Source organism: Panthera uncia, chromosome B4, assembly GCF_023721935.1.
Source record: "Panthera uncia isolate 11264 chromosome B4, Puncia_PCG_1.0, whole genome shotgun sequence".
Lineage (NCBI taxonomy): Eukaryota > Metazoa > Chordata > Mammalia > Carnivora > Felidae > Panthera > Panthera uncia.
The window spans coordinates 42,550,252-42,569,905 of NC_064809.1; the positions used below are offsets into that span (position 1 = coordinate 42,550,252).

At 37.1% G+C, this 19,654-nt stretch overlaps 1 protein-coding gene across 3 annotated transcripts in view; it reads left to right on the forward strand.

The window, feature by feature from the left end:
- CLEC2D (C-type lectin domain family 2 member D) overlaps nucleotides 1-18,473 on the forward strand; it is a 32,081-nt gene extending 13,608 nt beyond the window's left edge. For 2 of the 3 annotated variants that reach the window (XM_049625064.1, XM_049625063.1), the window contains exons 2-5: nucleotides 1,582-1,692; nucleotides 8,006-8,190; nucleotides 12,214-12,317; nucleotides 13,870-18,473. In XM_049625064.1, the coding sequence (XP_049481021.1) occupies nucleotides 1,582-1,692; nucleotides 8,006-8,190; nucleotides 12,214-12,317; nucleotides 13,870-14,008 (539 nt within the window). In that variant the 3' untranslated portion in view covers nucleotides 14,009-18,473. The remainder of the gene's footprint in view (nucleotides 1-1,581; nucleotides 1,693-8,005; nucleotides 8,191-12,213; nucleotides 12,318-13,869) is intronic. The other variant, XM_049625065.1, reaches the window with a different exon arrangement.
- The last annotated feature ends 1,181 nt before the right edge of the window (nucleotides 18,474-19,654 follow it).

The following is a 19,654-nucleotide window of genomic DNA, read 5'->3' on the forward strand; positions in this document are numbered from 1 at the left end:
GTATATGTTAGATAATTCCAACATCTTGTCATCGCAGCATTAGCTTCCGTTGACTGTCTTTGGCCACGTTCGTTGAAATTTTCATGGCATCTGGACATTTTGAATGAACATTTTGTTACGAGACTTTTGATTTTGTTTAAATTTTGGGGTGTATTGATATTTTTGGTTTTAGCCGGCAATTACTCTGGCTTGGTTCAGCATTCTGTGGGCTCTAATTCCAATGTCGGCTCGGTGTTTGGATCCTTTGTAGTGTTATTCAGATCTTTCCTGGGTGTGCATCAACCATTGATCGTTCTGGGAAACATTAACGAGAAACTTTCTAGTGTGGATAGAATGTTACAGGAAAATATGCCTGTTTCATCAAGAAAGTCTTTAAAAGAAGTAGCTAAAAGTGTGTATGGTGGCCACGTGATGGACTCTGAAGAGGGTTCCAACAGGAAATTTTACAAGAGGGTTTAGGGGCACCTGGGTGGCTCAGTCAGTTAAGTGTCTGACTTTGGCTCAGGTCATGTTTTCATGGTTCGTAAGTTCAGGCCCTCCATCGGGCTCTCTGCTGTCAGCACAGAGCCTGCTTCGGATCCTCTGTCCCCCTCTCTCTGTGCCCCTCCCCTGCTCATGGTGTCTCTCTCAAAAATAAACATTTAAAAAAAAAAACATTTACAGCAGGTTTTAGATAACATAGGATCTTTTGAGATACAACACAAATATAGAAAAGTGTACAAAACACATATACAGCTTAATGAATTATTCTAAGGTGAGCATCCTTGTTAAATGCTATCTTTGTCTGGGGTGCCTGGGTGGCTCATTTGGTTGGGCAGCTGACTCTTGATTTTGGCTCAGATCATGATCTCACAATCCATGCTGGGTGTGGAGCCTGCTTGGGATTCTCTCTCTCCCTCTCCCTCTGCCCCATCTCTGCTCACACACTCTCTCTCTCCCTCCCTCTCTCTCTCTCTCTCTCAATAAAAAAAAAAAAATACTATCTTTGTCAGATAAAGAAGCTTGCCACCCATCTCAGCCCTCTAGGCAGTCTTTAGGAATAACACTAAATTGACTTTTATGAGAATCATTTTCTCACTTTAATTTTGACTTAAATAAAAAGACTTTTAAGTCCCTTTTAATGAAAAGATACCCCCGTGATTGCTTTTTAAAATGCGCTTTCCATGTTTTTTTAAGTTTCAAGATAATTTATCACGTAGAATTTACAAGTCTCAACTTTGTTGATTTCGTTCCTGTCATTTAATTAACATGATTCTCCCTCTCTTACATTTCTGTTAAATTGGTAGCTGGATCTGGAAATAGAATAAGATTTGTATTTAGTTTTGGGGGACAGGTGCAAAGCCACTTCATGGCTTGTGCACTAAGATCAGTTCTTCTGTGAGTAAGTAAACTCCAGAGACAAAATTGTACATTCATAAAATGACAGGCCAGTTGTCCCCTGTAGTGAAAAGGAATGAAGAGGAAGTAACATTTTGACGGTTAATGCTTCTAGCAGTCTGACGTCTGTTCTGCAGTTAACATGGAAAAAAAAAAAAAAACAAACCTAAAACAAAAACGTGTTTTTCATTATGTTTTTTCCAGATTACCTGCCTTCAAAAAAGCATTCTACTAAAGTTAAACCAAATAGAGCCTTTTCCTTCATCATCACATGTTTCATACTTATATTGAGTGGAATAATTATATATGTTGTAGGTAAGTAATTTGTAATCTTTGTTCATCTAGAGAAGTCCACTTTCCAAAAGAAGAGAGGACTTATTGATGATTTCCCTGTTCTTTACAGTTCCTAAGTTGGTTTTTTTTTTTTTCATTTCACCAGTTGAGTTAAATTCCAATAACCTTGTAAGTGGGGTCTAAGATTTTAGTTGTGTAATATAAAGGTCACATTATTACAAACTTAATAGAATGCTCAGAGTTTGCAGAAGGTAGAACCCAATTGCCAGTTATATTGTGCTTTAATTTATATTATTGCTAGGCCTTTTATCAAGTAGTCTTACTATATATATGTATACATTTATATATATATTATATATGTATAAATATTTACTTACAAATATATATTTATATATTTAATATATTTATATATAAATTTACTCTCAAATTACATTTTCTTTTTAAAAATTTTCTTAGGTTAAGGATATATCAAAAAAGAGCTATAGTTGGCATAAAACATTATATAAGTTTCAGACATACAATATAATTGAAATTACATTTTCAATTAAAATTACTTCAAAGATCTTGTGTGTAGGTCCTGATGGAGGACGCATCCAAAGAGAGCTGTAGAAACTGATGTGTTTGATTCATGAAATTGCATTTGTGCTTGAATATTTGCCAAGAATTCAGTAATTTTCTTTAATGTTGACTTTTTTGAGGGACAGAGACAGAGCGTGAGCAGGGGAGGGGCAGAGAGAGAGGGAGACACAGAATCTGAAGCAGGCTCCAGGCTCTGAGCTGTCAGCACGGAGCCTGACTTGGGGCTCGAATTTCTGAACCGTGAGATCATGACCCGAGCTGAAGTCAGATGCTTAAACTGACTGACCTCCCTAGGCACCCACAGTAATTTTTAAACAATGTATTAATAGGATCTAGGCTGAGATAATATTCAAAAAATAGAGGACCACAAAACCATGGTGGCTTAAAAAATAGAGACTTCTTTGACCTCTCAATGCTGTCGTGAGTGAATAAGACCGTGGGGCTGCTATTTTCCATCATTCTCTTAAGATATCATTGGCTTCTGTAAGGTGCCACCATCAAGGCTGGGTTTCCTGAAAGAAAGGAATAGGGTACAATGAGGAGGGCTGCTCAGTCTTTTAAGGTCCAGGACAGAAAGTAGCATAAATCCCTTCCAACTCAAGTTTCATTTGTGGAAACTTAGTAAGAAAGCCCCACGGAAATGAAACTCTGTCTCTGTCTTTGACCTGACAATTTATTAGGATTTGTCTCAGGGTGAGGTTTGGGCGTATTTATCCTACTGGGCATTGGCTGAGTTTTTGAATGTTTAGATCATGTATTTCATCACATTTGGGAAGTTTACAGCCATTACTTTCTCCAGTAATCTCTCTGCCACTCTTTGTCTCCCGACTTCTTCTGAGACCCCTGTGATGCATATGTGGGTTTGCTTCATGGCATCCAACAAGTGCCTTAAGCTCTGTTCATTTTCTTCATTCTTTTTTTTTGTCCGCTCCTCCTACTTGATAATTTCAGTTGTCCTACTGGTAACTTCCCTGAATCTTTCTTCTGCTGCTCAAATCTGATATTAAGTCCTTCTGAAATTTTTCCTTTTTAGTAAGAGAAATGTCTGTCCTGCTCCCTCCATTTTGAGAGAAGGAACAGGGGACGGGGCTGCCTTCTACTTTAGGCCCAAACTGCCGCTGCACTAGTCAGAAGGTATTCCATGCATGAGAAGAAAACACGTTTTCCTACCATTTTGAAGATGGCCTTTATTGATTGGGTGTTGGCTTGATTTGTGTAGACTTTTATAAACCTTTGTTTTCCCGAGGTCTTACCAGTTTCAGTCAGCTAATTTCTTGGGCTTTTTTTGGTTTGTTTTTATTTTTTAAGTTGTTCTTGTGGAGGAACAAGAACTTGGGGTTTCCCAGTTCACCATCGTACTGCCCTCTACTCCTGGGGATGGGGAGATACTTTTGAGGGAAGTATGCAAGTGCATGCTGCCTTCCACTGTTTTCTCCTTCTGACTGCAAAGAATATTTGAGAATTACTGTGATAGAAGAACAGTCCGCCAAAGAAAGTTATTCATTCATTTTCTCAGTGAAAGGTCTACTGTTGAATCATAGCCTTGTCAAACTTACATGCCCCAGGAGACAGTGATGGTTCACAGAAGGTCAGACTCCCTGATAAGCCCTGGCGTTAGCAGAACAATATGGAAAATTATGCCCTTGAGTAACATAAAACAAAATCCGTGATGCAATTCACACGCAGGTAATAATTGGTTAAAGTACTACGTTCACGTCCGCCTCCATTTTTATGTCTTTTCTCATCCTCATCACACCTAATACCTACTTCTTAGTCCTTCATAGGTCGATCAGAGTACAGAGTTTAAAAGCACAAATATGAGTACAGATTCTGGATTTAGATGGCTTCGGTTTGAATTCTAGCTCTCTCGTCTGTGCAGCTTTGTAAACTTGGACAGCTCTAACACCCTCTCGGTGCTTCAGTTTGCTTACTGTTGTTGAAATAATGAAGTAAATTTGTGTATGATTGAACTTGGACAATGTCTGGAGCACAGCTGGTAGACGATGACTACTGCTACTTGTTAGAAAACTCACATTTTTTTCAGTTAAAACACAGTAGCGGACTCTGCATGTTGGTAAAAAATTTAAAATTTCATAGAATCATGTGAATCCACCATAAATGTGATGAAAATCAGAAATGGTTGAATAATTGTCCCAAAGTCATGTATTTCATCTATGGCATAGGCAGGACTCTAATTATTTTGGCTCCATTAGAATTGACTTCCTTTTAAAGCAGGTATACGTTCAGACAAATTTATAAAGTGCTTCCATTTTTCAGGAATAATATATTAATATTGATTGCACCCCTGAGCTCTCATAGCATTTGTTATCTGATGGTTATAATTATTAATTTATATGTGCATTTTTTACGTTTGTGGTGAGCAACTTGAGGGAAAAATACTATTTTTTTCCTATATCATTAGTCCCTAGCTTAGTACAGAATAAGTGTTCCATAAATGATCACTGATTGTATAGATTTCTAATATTTTTATCCTTTTGAATATAATCTTAAATACGCGGCTTCACTTCCAGTTTTCCAACTTCTCTAATCATACTATCCATACTATAATTTTGGATAGGGATTTTTCCTTCTAAAAGTTAGAAAAGTGGTGTAGTCTAGTGATAAGGCACATCCACATTTTCACCACCAAACTATCTGAGTTCAAATCCCAAATCTGCACTTGTGAGCTGTGGAACTTTCAGAAAATTAAACGTCTATTCCTAATTTCTTCATCTGTGAAATAGGGATGATAAACCAAACCACTTCATAAGGCTGTTATGAGCATTAATAAGTTAATATAAATAAAGTATATAAACCAGTAAATAAAGTATATAATGATTTTTTTTTTTAAATCATTTTCTGCTCTGGTTTTCTTCTGCATGTTCTGTATAGCCACTATGGCTGATAGGTGAGGGACTAATTTTTCAATCCTATGTAGACTACTGCACTTTTATTTGTTTTTAAATTTCTCATATTATTTTGACAGAAAACTAATTTTGAGCCCTGTGATCCAAACCACTCAGCATGGTTGATGGGTAAAATAACTTAATACTGCCCTACCTTGGACTGTGAATTTTGCTATTATTCAGTCATACCAGACGTTTTGAAATCTGTGACTGCCCTCTGGTGTCAGTAAGAGATTATACAGACTCTGTTAGCTGAAAACAAGTCTGTTTTTATTAATTTATTTTTAATTTTTATTTTAATCCCAGTATAGTTAAGATACTGTGTTATATTAATTTCAGGTGTACAATAGAGTGATTCAGCATTTCTGTAATTACTCAGTACTTGTCAAACTAAATATACTCTTAAAAAAATTTTTTTTGGGGGCACCTGGGTGGCTCAGTCGGTTAAGCGTCCGACTTCAGCTCAGGGCACGATCTCGCGGTCCGCAAGTTCGAGCCCCGCGTCGGGCTCTGGGCTGATGGCTCAGAGCCTGGAGCCTGCTTCCGATTCTGTGTCTCCCTCTCTCTCTGCCCCTCCCCCATTCATGCTGTGTCTCTCTCTGTCTCAAAAATAAATAAACGTTAAAAAATTTTTTTTTTTTTTAATGTTCAGACAGAGCATGAGCAGGGGAGAGGCAGAGAGAGAGGGAGACACAGAATCTGAAGCAGGCTCCAGGCTGTGAGGTGTCAGCACAGAGCAGGATGTGGGCCTCGAACTCATGCACCATGAGATCATGAACTGAGCCAAGGTGGGCCGCTCAACCGACTGAGCCACCCAGGCCCTCCAAGATATACTCTTAATCCCTTTCACTTATTTCACCCATGTCCTCACTCACCTCCCCTCTGGTAACCATCTGTTCCCTATAGTTAAGCGTCTATTTTTTGGGAGCACATGGGTGGCTCAGTCAGTTAAGTGTCTGACTCTTGATTTTGGTTCAGGTCATGAGCTCACGGTTCGTGAGATCGAGCCCCATGTCCACAGAACCAGCTTGGGATCCTCTCTCTCTCCCTCTCTCTGCCCCTCCCTGCACATACACGTGTAAACACGCTCTCCCTCAGAATAAATAAAGGAGCATTAAAAAATGAATCTGTGGGGCGCCTGGGTGGCTCAGTCGGTTAAGCGTCCGACTTCGGCTCAGGTCACGATCTCACAGTCTGTGAGTTCGAGCCCCACGTCGGGCTCTGGGCTGATGGCTCAGAGCCTGGAGCCTGTTTCACATTCTGTGTCTCCCTCTCTCTGATCCTCCTCCCCCTTTCATGCTCTGTCTCTCTCTGTCTCAAAAATAAATAAAAACGTTAAAAAAAAAATGAATCTGCTTTTTGTTCATCTCTTTACCTTTCTTTTGTTCCTTTGGTTTTGTTTCTTAAATTCCACATATGAGTGAAATCATATGGTATTTTTCTTTCTTTGCTTTTAAATATCTGGGTTGCAAAAGGCCACTAATAGACAAGACGCGTGGAATTTACCTTTAACTCTAAAATGGAAAGGTAATGGAGTAAGTAATTGTAAATTTAGTGTATTGAAATATAATCAGGATTAGATAATTTGATGCATTAAATAACTGGATACACCTAATAAAAAATAAAACCTTCAAAAACTGTTTGCTGCTATTTTGTTATCATAAACGGTATCACTATCACCATTACCATCTTTAATGGAAATGTTAGAAGCTTACAGATAAAGAAAAGATAAAACAAGTAATAATCCACCGTGGTCATCCTCGGTTTAAAGATTTCTCAGTGCGACAGTTGCTCAGGATTACCTCCGGACAGAAACCCCAAGTAGAGTGATTGCTTATCACTTTCTCTGCCTAAACTTGAACTTTGCCAAACAAAGACGAAGAGGGGAGACTCGTTTGAAATTGGTCAACATACGCAGCAGTCTCTTGTCTAGTTTGAAAGTTGGGGACAAAGATTTGATTTTACTTTGGACTCTCCCATGTTCCAGGTGATCGTATTTCTTTTTTAATATTTTTATGATTCCACAGAGAATGATCTATTCTTGCCATTCTGTTACCAAAAAGAAAATCTCTTATACATCGATGAAGCAAAAATAAAGCTACAGAGATTTAAATTAACATTATTTATTTAAGAAAGAAGCTGTGAGGTTACTTAGAGAAAATGGTTATAGAAATAAAAGCCTCACCTACTAGCAAATCAGTAAAGGCCACCTGGAGAGACTTTTCTTCTTTTTAATCTCACCTTTAGAGAGCATCTCTCCTGGTTATATGGGAAGTGTATCAGAAAAGCTTACCCCATGGAGTACTATCAGCTTCAAAATAGAGAAAGCCTCACAAAACTTCCTTAGTTGAAGGAAGTTCTTTAGTAGAAGGACATGCAGGGTAAACCCACTTCTTTCATCATCATGGGACTCTTTACACATTTATCCTACTATTTCATTTCCAGAAACTTTATTCACAAAAGGTATCTATGCCTTGTCCCTCATTTTATTTAGGAAGGCGTCTAGAGCTCTTGAACTATCTGTTCTCTAAGGCTGGTAAAATGTTACTGATGTGCCTAGTATTTTAAGAAAGGTAGCATTGTTGAAATCTAAGTAGGCAGGTCTATAGTCCGGATTTTAAGACATTAGTAATTCTTTATTCAACTCATCCACTAACTAAGGCATTAGTTTGAATCTCAGCTTTGACATTTGCTGTGTAATATATGCAATGACTTGCAGAATCATATTCCTTGTTTGAAAAATAAGGATAATATATTTAGCCTATCACACAACTATGGAAAAGTGTATTAGAAAGCACTTGATAATGTACATATAGGAACATATAAAAGTAAGTTGTTTTTATTTTTAGTAACTAGAAGAAAATTCCATCAAATACCGCCAGAGTGCCTTGAAGCTGCATGCCCAGAAAACTGGATTGGTTTCCAAAGAAAGTGTTTCTATTTTTCTGATGACATCAAAAATTGGACATTCAGCCAGAGGTTTTGTGTCTCACATGGTGCTGATCTTGTTCAGATTGAAACCCTCCAGGAACTGGTAAGAAAATAGTTCTGTCTAGAATAAAATAATGTGCCCCATCAATACACTACGTAATTCTATGTGAGAATGTCTAAGGTGCAGGTTTAGACACTTGCCTAGACATTGATTTTTTTAACATAAGGAGAGAAAACCAGCAGGTGCTACATTCTGCAGCAGATCATCTACAGTTACCTTAACATTCATAGCAGGAAAGTGGCCAGAGAGCAAGACAGTGCTTTCTCTGACTAATGAGCAAGAACTGTGCAAACAGAATTAGAAAATTAAAGAGGGAAACATCATTTTAAATCTGCATGAAGTTAACATTGCTTCAAAATAAATCAGGCAGGAGTGATGTCAGAGAAGATGGCAGAGTAGGAAGCTTTGAAATCTGTACCTACACCTAAACACCTATTGGACTGGCAGAAACTCTCAACGAATCTGGAGCTCTGGAGTCTTGCAGCATCCAAGGGATAACTTAATGAAGAGGTTAGTAAATTTCAGTTAATCTCCATGAATTTCAGCCTTCCCACTCAGTGGTTACCATTCCCCATACACCATCATGTTCTACAGCCATGGGGACTCCTGGCCACGTTCCTGGTAAAGCTTGCTGGAGCCAGGATGGTGAATAAGAACATTGTGCTTCAAATATTGTGGTTTTGTGGTGTTATTTTTTATTGCTGCTTTTCTTTGCTGAGGGACAGACACAGAGGTGGGCTGCCATTTTTCATTCAACTCCTACCAAATGAAGTGATTTTCAGAGCATTTAAAGAAACAGTACTTGTTTCCCGCCCCCCCCCCCACCCCTTTTGGGAGCTAGACATTTAAGAAAACCTGTGGCAGTTAACTGGCTGGCCATAAAAATAACAGAATAGAAATTTCAGTGACCACACACAGTAGGTAATGCACATTTTGCAAAAATTGTTTGGAAAAGTCACAACCAGGTGGCTCTGAATCTCAGTAATTGAAATTCAACAATCACTGAAGAAAAGAAGTATATTCCCAGAGTTAACACAATAAAGTATTCATAATGTCCAGTTTTTAACAAAGAAATTACAAAACATATAAAGGAATAGGAAGGCATAGCTTATTCACAGGAAGAAATATCTGACAGAAACCATCCGTGAGGGAGTCCAGACATTTGAAATATAGTCAAAGATGTTAAATCTATTGTATTAAATATGTTCAATGAGCTAAGGGAAACCATACACCAAAAAAGTAAAAGAAATCAGGAAAAATGATATGTAAATAAAGTAAGAATATCAATAAAGTGGTAGAAATTATTAAAAGGAACCAAATAGAAATTCTGGACCTGAAAAGTATAATAATTGAAATGAAAAACTCACTAGAGGAGTCAAAAGAATATTTGAACAGGAAGAAGAAAGAGTCAGCAAACTTGAAGATAAGAAAGTTGAAAGTATCCTCTCTAGCAATAGAAAGAAAATTTAAAAATAAAAACAAACATCATGAAGGAAGTGTAGTATACCGCCAAGCAAACCAACATATACATTGTGGGAATCCTAGACGGAAAAGAGAAAAAGAAGTAGAAGAAATATGTAAAGAAATAATGGACAGAAACTTCCCAAAGTTGAGGAAAAAGATGAATATACATGTCCAAGAATCTCAACAAACTCCAAGCAGGATAAATTCAAAGAAAACTACATGAAGACTAAAATTAGAGTCAAGTTATCAAAGCCTAAAGAGAGAAGTTTGAAAGCAGCAAGAGAAGGGACTAGTCATGTACCTAGGATCCTCAATAAAATTAACAGTTGATTTATCCTGAGATACCATAGAATCCAGAAAACAGTGGAATGATGTATTTTAAATTCTAAAAAAAACCCTGCCAGTCTAGAATTCTGTATGTGTCCAAACTATCTTTAGTAATGGGAAAAAATTTAAGGTACTTCTAAAAGAACAGCAGCTAAGTGAGTTTCTTATCAGTAGACCCATCCTATAAACAATGATAAAGGCTGAAATTAAAGTGCATTAGATAGTAACTCAGAGCCAAAGGAAGAAACAACACTCATAAAAGTAACCACATAGATCAATATAAAAGCCAGAATTAATATACTTTTGGTTTACTTTGTAACTTATCTCCTTTCATATATGATTTAACAGGTGAATTCATAATACAATAATTATAAATCTATGTTAATGGGTATATAGCATATACATATATAGTCTATGACAATATTATGAAGAGAGGGTTGGAGATGGGGCAAAATGTTCATTTGCCATTATAACCAAGTTCATATTGTAAACTATGTTGTTATAAGTTTTAAAATGTTAATGGCAATCCCCAAGGTAACCACTAATAAAATTACTAAAATATATACAGTAAAAGAAGGAGGGAATAAAAATGGTACTTACAAAAACTCAATTAAATAAAAATCACAATAGTAGAGGAATTAGAGAATAAAAAACATATAAGACATATAAAAAATAAATAAATGGTAGAACTAAGTCTTTTAATGATAATCACATTCAATGTAAATGGATGAAACGATCTGATTAAAAAGCAGAGACTGGCAGTTGGCTAAAAACAAAACAAGATCCATCTATATGCTATTAGAGACTCACCATAGATCTAAGGACTCAAAGAAGTTTAAAGTAAAAGGCTGGAAAAAGATATGGCATGCAAACAGTAACCAAAATAGAGCTGTGTGACTATATTTTTGTTGGACAAAACAGATAAAAGCAAAAAAGCTTACAAGAAACAAGGAATATTATATCTTGATAAAAATTTTGTTACAGCAAGGAGATATAACCATTATGAACATAGTGTACCCACAGCACCAAAATATATGAAGGAACAATTGATAGAATTGAAATGAGAAATAGATAGTTCTATAATAATATTTGAAGACTTCATGATTCCACTTTCAATAATGGATAGAACAACCAGACAAAGGAACAATGAGGACATACAAGTCTTAAACAGTACTGCAAACCAATTCGACCTAAAAGACCTGCAGATAACATCTCCCAACAATAGCAGAGTACGTATTCTTCTCATGTGTGTGTGGAACACTTTTCTGGATAGTTCATATGATAGGCCACAAAACAAGTTAGTAAGTTTGAAAAGATTGAAATCATGCAAAGTTCCTTTTGTAAACACAATGGAATGAAACTAGAAATCAACAACAGAAGGAAAATTGGAAAATTCACAAATACATAGAAATTAAACAGCCCACTGTTAAACATTCAGTGAGCAAAAAAGAAATCACAGGGGGAAATTAGAATTGAAACAAACGAAACGAAAACATGCAAAACATAAGTGTTTTGTAACATACCGAAACCTATGGTATGCAGCAGAAGCAATACTAAGTGGGAAATTTATAACTGTAAATGCATCCCTTAAAGAAAAAAATAAATAAATACTTGAAGTCAGTATCCCAACTGTACACGTCAAGGAACTAAAAATGGAGAAGTCAAAATAAATGTCATCTTCAAAGAGTAAAGATTTCCCCGAGAAGTCCACTAATCGTAAAGGAAAATGATACATTGAATTATATAGAAATTAATACTCGTAATCATAAAAAGACACTCTGCCTGTTGACAGAGATGTGTAACGTGGAAAACTACAATGCTGGTATGAATACAATTTGTTACAATTATAGAATCAGAAAATAATTAGGTGTCATTTGGTAAAATTGACAATAACCGTTACTGTGGCCTAATCATTCATTCCAGGACAGGAGGACAGGGGCCACGAATGCCATGAAAGCATTCATAATAGCTTCAAACTTGAAATAATACTAGTGGAAATCAATAATAGAATAGATAAACAAATTATGAAGTAGTAAGACAAAGCGGCACTATGCTGAATTAAAAGCAAACAAGTTATCAGCAATTTCTCTCCGTTTTAATATTCATTTGTGTGTGCTACTGTAGCATATCTATTCTGTATGTATTATCAAACAATACAAAATTAAAAAGAAGAAAATTGTGAGAGCAGTTGAGAAGATAGCATAGAAGCAACATTTCTTCTGGGAGAGGCCAGATAATGTCGGGTTAATGCATATCATCTTTGTTTTCTGAAAGGATTTCCTGTTGCGGTATAAAGGCCCCTCTGACCACTGGATTGGGCTCAGCAGAGAAGAAGGCCAACCATGGAAATGGATAAATGGCACTGAATGGACCAGATGGTGAGTTCTGAAAAATATGGTGGCAATAGTTGTACCATACTGTGCACATATCTAGTGTTTAAAGGAGCAAACATTTTGAATTCACTTTGCAGGAAACCAAACACAGAAACCAGTGTGTTCTCTAAAAATTTTTATTTTGCGATTAGTCATAAAGGAACAAAGTGAAAAAGTGTAGACTGCAAAGGTTTTGCAACGTCCTCAAACCGCTACAAAATCTATCATAGGTGGCACAGTAGAATGGTGGTGAACTTGACTCCAGCCTCGGCTATGTCATTTACCAGCTCTTTCACTTTGAGCAAACTACACACTATCTTTAAGTCCATTGCTTACTCCACAACAAAATTAGTCGTACTTGCCCAATTGATTTCACAGGGTTGATATGAGAATCAGAGATTTTGATATTTACCATGGCACCATTTAACTTTAAATGTCATATCAATGCAAGGTAAATTACTATTTTCGTTGATCGCTGCATCAGTCTTCAACCATTTACATAGGGATTATGAGGGATGGTAATAATGTCTATTATTTATAAGATCATCATTACAATGTTTAGGACAGGTGCAGTTAGCATTGTCACATTTAATCTCAACTGCATATCTGTTGGATCTTTATATCACTAGAAGAATTTTGGATAATGTCGGAAGTCTTGGATTCAGGCAGCCTCACTACATGTTTTCTTATCTGAAGATAATGAGGAGGTTTTGAAAAGTTGTTTTATGATGATAAAGTAGTCAGCATTGGAAATGTCACTTTATTTAGTGGAAAGAGCAATGGATCAGACATTGGTAATTTTGAAAACTGGTTCTTACCTATTAGCTTTTTGATCTCGGACAGACACTAAGTTTTAGGAATTAGAGCTTATATTTATACACTGTTGCATCTGCAGTGCCTAGCCCATTGTGGGTGCTTGATAAATATTTAGGATTGACCTTTACTTCTCCCTTTATAATAGTGAAACAGTAATGTTTACTTCATCTAATTCTCTAGTGTTTAAGGAGCAAATATATTGCTAACTGTTCAGTCATTGAAAATGGTTCATCACCATAGAAGTGAAAAATACATTTATTAAGGGCTAGCATGTCTTAACAAAAGGCAAATCATGTCGCCCTGAGCAATTTCAAACAGTACAGGGGAAAAACTTCTAGTCTAAATGCTGACCCAGATGTCTGAGCCAGGCTGCTTAAATGCTGAGTAGACAAGCATTCTCTCTCCTCTTTCCCAAAGGGAAGAAGGTGGGAATAGCGTGGACCCTGTATTTTCACTGATTTAGTTATGAATCCTCGTTTCATTTGTTATAGAATCCTGGGAAATTCTGTGAATTTTGTGTGTTGGCTTGTTGTGGGTTTTTTTTTTTTTTTTCCGGCCTGTAAAAAGAGATGATCTGTATCTCACAGGGTAATCTTTAATATCGAAGAGAGAATACGGGGCGATGCATCTTATATTTTAGAGGCTGAATTAATGTTAGTTTCCTGATTTCCTCATCTGTGTTCCCTGTGCTTTTGAAGAACTATCCGGCGGCCAACTGAGCGACTCTGCTTTTTCATTGCAGTTTTCCTATTAGAGGAGGAGGAGAGTGTGCCTATTTGAATGACAACGGTGCCAGTAGTGCTAGGCACTACACGGAGAGAAAGTGGATCTGTGCCAAAGAGGACACATACACCAAGATCAGGAGGCAAAATGCAACGTAACTCTTCCCTTGTGAATTGCACTCCTTCCCTAATGTGTCTTAGCTCTGACAGTGTGGAACCTGCGGCGGATTCTCTCTCTTGCTCCCCATCAAAAAGAAACATTATAAAAAATGAGCACCCGGAGAGACTGCTACATATAATTGCTTTGTATCCGGGTGCTGTTGTGTTACTCAACTTTGTAACTTTTTTCCGAAAACCCCGAGCAACCCAAAAAGCTTTCCTTCTAGAATCCTCATTGAGAGAATAAAAGCGGTTTCTTTTGTACATAACTTCTTGGCCTGATTGCACTTTCAGAACATTCCCTAGTGTTGGCAACATAAGGTGACATTCTTTACGTGCCTTCTCACTTACATAAAATATGAGACTGAATGAAAAGGGAAACATCTTTTGAAAAGTCCTTGCGTACTTTACAAGTTTTAATTCCTCTTGATTGGAAGATACTCCTTAAACATCAAAAATCTCAGCATTTTTTTTCTCCTCAACCTCATTAAAATGTTAACTTTTTTTCATTTTTATTGAGTTTTAATTTTAATTCCAGTAGAGTTAACACACAGTGTTATATTAGTTTCAGGTGTAAATACAGTGATTCAACGATTGTGTACATTACTCAGGGTTCATCATGGTAAGTATACTTCCTAAAGGAGGACACTTGTGAGGAGCACTGGGTGTTGTATGTAATTTAGTGATGAATTACTAAGTTCTGCTCCTGAAAATATTATTACACTATATGATAACTGACTAGAATTTAAATAAAAATGTGAAACAAACAAAAAAGAGATTAAAAAGTGATAAATGTACTCTTAATCCCTTTCACCTATTTCACCCATGCCCCCACCTATCTCCCCTGAGCTAACCATCGGTTTGCTCTCTATAGTTAAGAGTCTGTCTCTCTTTTATCCTTTGATCATTTGTTTCATTTCTTACATTCCACATATGAGTGAAACCTATGGTATTTTCTTTCTCTGACTTCTTTTGCTTACATTATACTGTAGCCCCATCTCTGTTATTACACATGGCAAGATTTCATTCTTTTTTATGGCTGAATTGTTTTTTGAGTTTGATAACTTCATTATAGATTTTGAATACTAACCCTGTATGAGATATATTGTTTGCAAATATCTTATCCCATTCCATAAATTGCCTTTTAGTTTTGTTGATTGTTCCTTTGCTGTGGAGAAAATTTTTATCTTCACAAAATCCCAGTAGTGCATTTTTGCTGTTTACCTTGCCTCTAGAGACATGCCAAGTATTCATTGATAGATAAGTGGTTAAAGAAGAAGTGGTCTGTGTGTGTGTGTGTGTGTGTGTGTGTGTGTGTATATATATATATATATATATATATATAATGGAATATTACTTGCTAACAAAAGAATGAAATCTTGCCGTTTGCAACAACACAGATGGAGCTAGAGGATATGATAACCTAGTGAAATAAGTCAGAGAAAGACAAATGCCATATGATTCACTCATATGTGGAGTTGAAGAAACAAAAAAAAAAAAAAACAAAGAAAGAGACGAACAAAAAAACAGAGTCTTCTCCCTCCTGGTGCTGCAGGGTCCCCCCCACAGGGGACCACCGATGGCAAAGCTAGCTAAGCTTGCCTCTCCTGCCCTTGTGCACCTTGCGGATCCACCCCGTCTAATATGCCCTTGGCCAGATCCCATTGAAGCAGCACCACAAGCCTGGCAGTGTGCAAGCAGCCCAGACAGGGACCACACCACTCCACAATGAGTCCTGCCCCTGGAAGAGGGGGCGATAAGGTACACACTGGTCTGACTGTGGCCACAGCGGGGGGCTGGGGGCAGACATCAGGTCTGACTGCGGCCCACCCAACAGCACCAGTTACTCCAGACAGCACAGGGGAAGTGCCCTGCAGTTTGGAGCTACCGCAGGGACTGCCCAAAATGATGAAACGGAAGAATTCTCCTCAAAAGAAACTCCAGGAAGTAGCGACAGCTAACAAATTGATCAAAACCGATTTAAGCAATATAACAGAACAAGAATTTAGAATGATAGTCATAAGATTAATCGCTGGCCTTGAAAAAATCATAGAGGACAGCAGAGAATCTATTGCTACAAAGATCAAGGGACCAAAAAATAGTCATGAGGAATTAAAAAAATGCTATAAATGAGGTGCAAATAAAATGGAGCAGCCATTGCACAGATCGAAGAGGCAGAGGAGAGAATAGGTGCATTAGAAGATAAAATTATGGAAAAAGAGGAAGCTGAAAGAAAGAGAGATAAAATAATCCAGGAGTATGAGGGGAGAATTAGAGAACTAAGTGATGCAATCAAACGGAACAATATCCGTATCATAGGAATTCCAGAAGAAGAAGAGAGAGAAAGGGGCTGAAGGTGTACTTGAGCAAATCATAGCTGAGAACTTCCCTGATCTGGGGAAGGAAACAGGCATTGAAATTCAAGAGGTACAGAGAACTCCCTTCAGACATAACTTGAATCGATCTTCTGCATGACTTTCATAGTGAAACTGGCAAAATACAAGGATAAAGAGAGAATTCTGAAAGCAGCTAGGGATAAACAAGCCCTAACATCCAAAGGTAGACACATAAGAATAGTAGCAGACTTATCTACTGAAACTTAGCAGGCCAGTAAGGAATGGCAGGAAATCTTCAATGTGATGAACAGAAAAATTACACAGCCAAGAATCCTTTATCCAGCAAGTCTGTCATTCAGAATAGAAGGAAAGATAAAGGTTTTCCCAAACAAGCAAAAACTGAAGGAATTCATCACCACTAAACCAGCCCTACAAGAGATACTAAGGGATACTCTGTGAGTGAAGTGTTGCAAGGACCACAAAGTACAGAGACATCACTACAAGCATGAAACCTACAGATATCACAATGACTCAAAACCCATATCTTTCAATAATAACACTGAATGTAAATGGACTAAATGCTTCAACTAAAAGACATAGGGTATCAGAATGGATAAAAAAACAAGACCCATCTATTTGCTGTCTACAAGAGACTCATTTTAGACCTGAGAACACCTTCAGATTGAAAGTGAGGGGATGGAGAACTATCTATCATGCTACTGGAAGTCAAAAGAAAGCTGGAGTAGCCATACTTATATCAGAAAAACTAGACTTTAAATTAAAGGCTGTAACAAGAGATGAAGAAGGGCATTGTATAATTATTACAGGGCATTATATAATAATTCTATCAGGAAGAACTAACAATTATAAATGTCTATGCGCTGAATATGGGAGCCCCCAAATATACAAAACAATTAATTACAAACATAAGCAACCTAATTCACAAGAATTTGGTAATTGCAGGGACTTTAATACTCCCTTACAACAATGGATAGATCATTTAGACACAGAATCAATTAAGAAACAAGGGCCCTGAATAATACATTGGATCAGATGGACTTGAAAGATATATTTAGAACTCTGCATCCCAAAGCAACAGAATATACTTTCGTCTCGAGTGCATATGGAACATTCTCCAAGATAGATCACATACTGGGTCACAAAACAGCCCTCCATAAGTATACAAGAATTGAAATCATACCATGCACACTTTCAGACCACAATGCTATGAAACTTGAAATCAACCACGGGAAAAAGTCTAGAAAACCTCCAAAAGCATAGAGGTTAAAGAACACCCTACTAAAGAATGAATGGGTCAACCAGGCAATTAGAGAAGAAATTTAAAAGTATATGGAAACAAATGAAAATGAAAATACAACGATTCAAACGCTTTGGGATGCAGCGAAGGCAGTCCTGAGAGGAAAATACATTGCAATCCAGGCCTATCTCCAGAAACAAGAAAAATCCCAAATAAAAAATCTAACAGCACACCTAAAGGAACTAGAAGAAGGACAGCAAAGACACCCAAAACCCAGCAGAAGAAGAGAAATAATAAAAACTAGAGCAGAAATAAACAATATAGAATCTAAAAAAACCAGTAGAGCAGATAAATGAAACCAAGAGTTAGTTTTTTGAAAAAATAAACAAAATTGATAAACCTCTAGCCAGGCCTCTCAAAAAGAAAAGGGAGAGGACCCAAATAGATAAAATCATGACTGAAAATGGAATGATTACAACCAATCCTTCAGAGATACAAGCAATTATCAGGGAATCCTATGAAAAATTATATGCCAACAAACTGGACAACCTGGAAGAAATGGACAAATTCCTAAGCACCCACACACTTCCAAAATTCAAACAGGAAGAAATAGAAAACTTGAACAGGCCCATAACCAGTGAAGAAATTGAATCAGTTATCAAAAATCTCCCAACAAATAAGAGTCCAGGACCAGATGGCTTCTCTGGGGAATTCTACCAGACATTTAAAGCAGAGATAATACGTATCCTTCTCAAGCTGTTCCAAAAAATAGAAAGGGAAGGAAAACTTCCAGACTCATTCTATGAAGCCAGCGTTACTTTGATTCCCAAACCAGACAGAGACCCAGCAAAAAAAAAAAAAAAAAAGAGAACTACAGGTCAGTATTACTGATGAATATGGATGCAAAAATTCTCAACAAGATACTAGCAAATCGAATTCAAGAGCATGTAAAAAGAATTATTCACCATGATCAAGTAGGATTCATTCCTGGACTGTAGGGCTGGTTCAACAGTTGCAAATCAATCAATGTGATACATCACATTAATAAAAGAAAAGGACCATATGATCCTGACAATCGATGCAGAAAAAGCACTTGACAAAATTCAGCATCCTTTCTTAATGAAAACCCTCGAGAAAGTCGGGATAGAAGGAACATATTTAAACATCATAAAAGCCATTTATGAAAAGCCCACAGCTAATATCATCCTCAATGGGGAAAAACTGAGAGCTTTCCCCCTGAGATCAGGAACACGACAGGGATGTCCACTCTCACCGCTGTTGTTTAACATAGTGTTGGAAGTCCTAGCATCAGCAATCAGACAACAAAAGGAAATCAAAGGCATCCAAATTGACAAAGATGAAGTCGAGCTTTCACTTTTTGCAGATGACATGATACTATACATGGAAAACCCGATAGATTCCACCAAAAGTCTGCTAGAACTGATACATGAATTCAGCAAAGTCTCAGGATACAACATTAATGTACACAAATCAGTTGCATTTCTATACACAATTAATGAGGCAGCAGAAAGACAAATAAAGAAACTGATCCCATTCACAATTGCACCAAGAATCATAAAACACCTAGGAATAAACCTAACCAAAGATTTAAAAGATCTGTGTGATGAAAACTATAGAAAGCTTATGAAGGGAATTGAAGAAGATACAAAGAAATCAAAAAACATTCCGTGCTCATGGATTGGAAGAATACATATTGTTAAAATGTTAATACTACCTAAAGCTATCTACACATTCAATGCAATCCCAGTCAAAATTGCACCAGCATTCTTCTCTAAGCTAGAACAAGCAATCCTGACATTCATATGAAACCACAAAACCCCCAAATAACCAAAGTAATATTGAAGAAGAAGACCAAAGTGGGAGGCATCACAACCCCAGACTTTAGCCTCTACTACAAAGCTGTAATCATCAAGACAGCATGGTATTGGCACAAAAACAGACACATAGACCAATGGAATAGAATAGACACTCCAGAATTTGACCCACAAAAGTATGGCCAACTCATCTTTGACAAAGCAGGAAAGAATATTC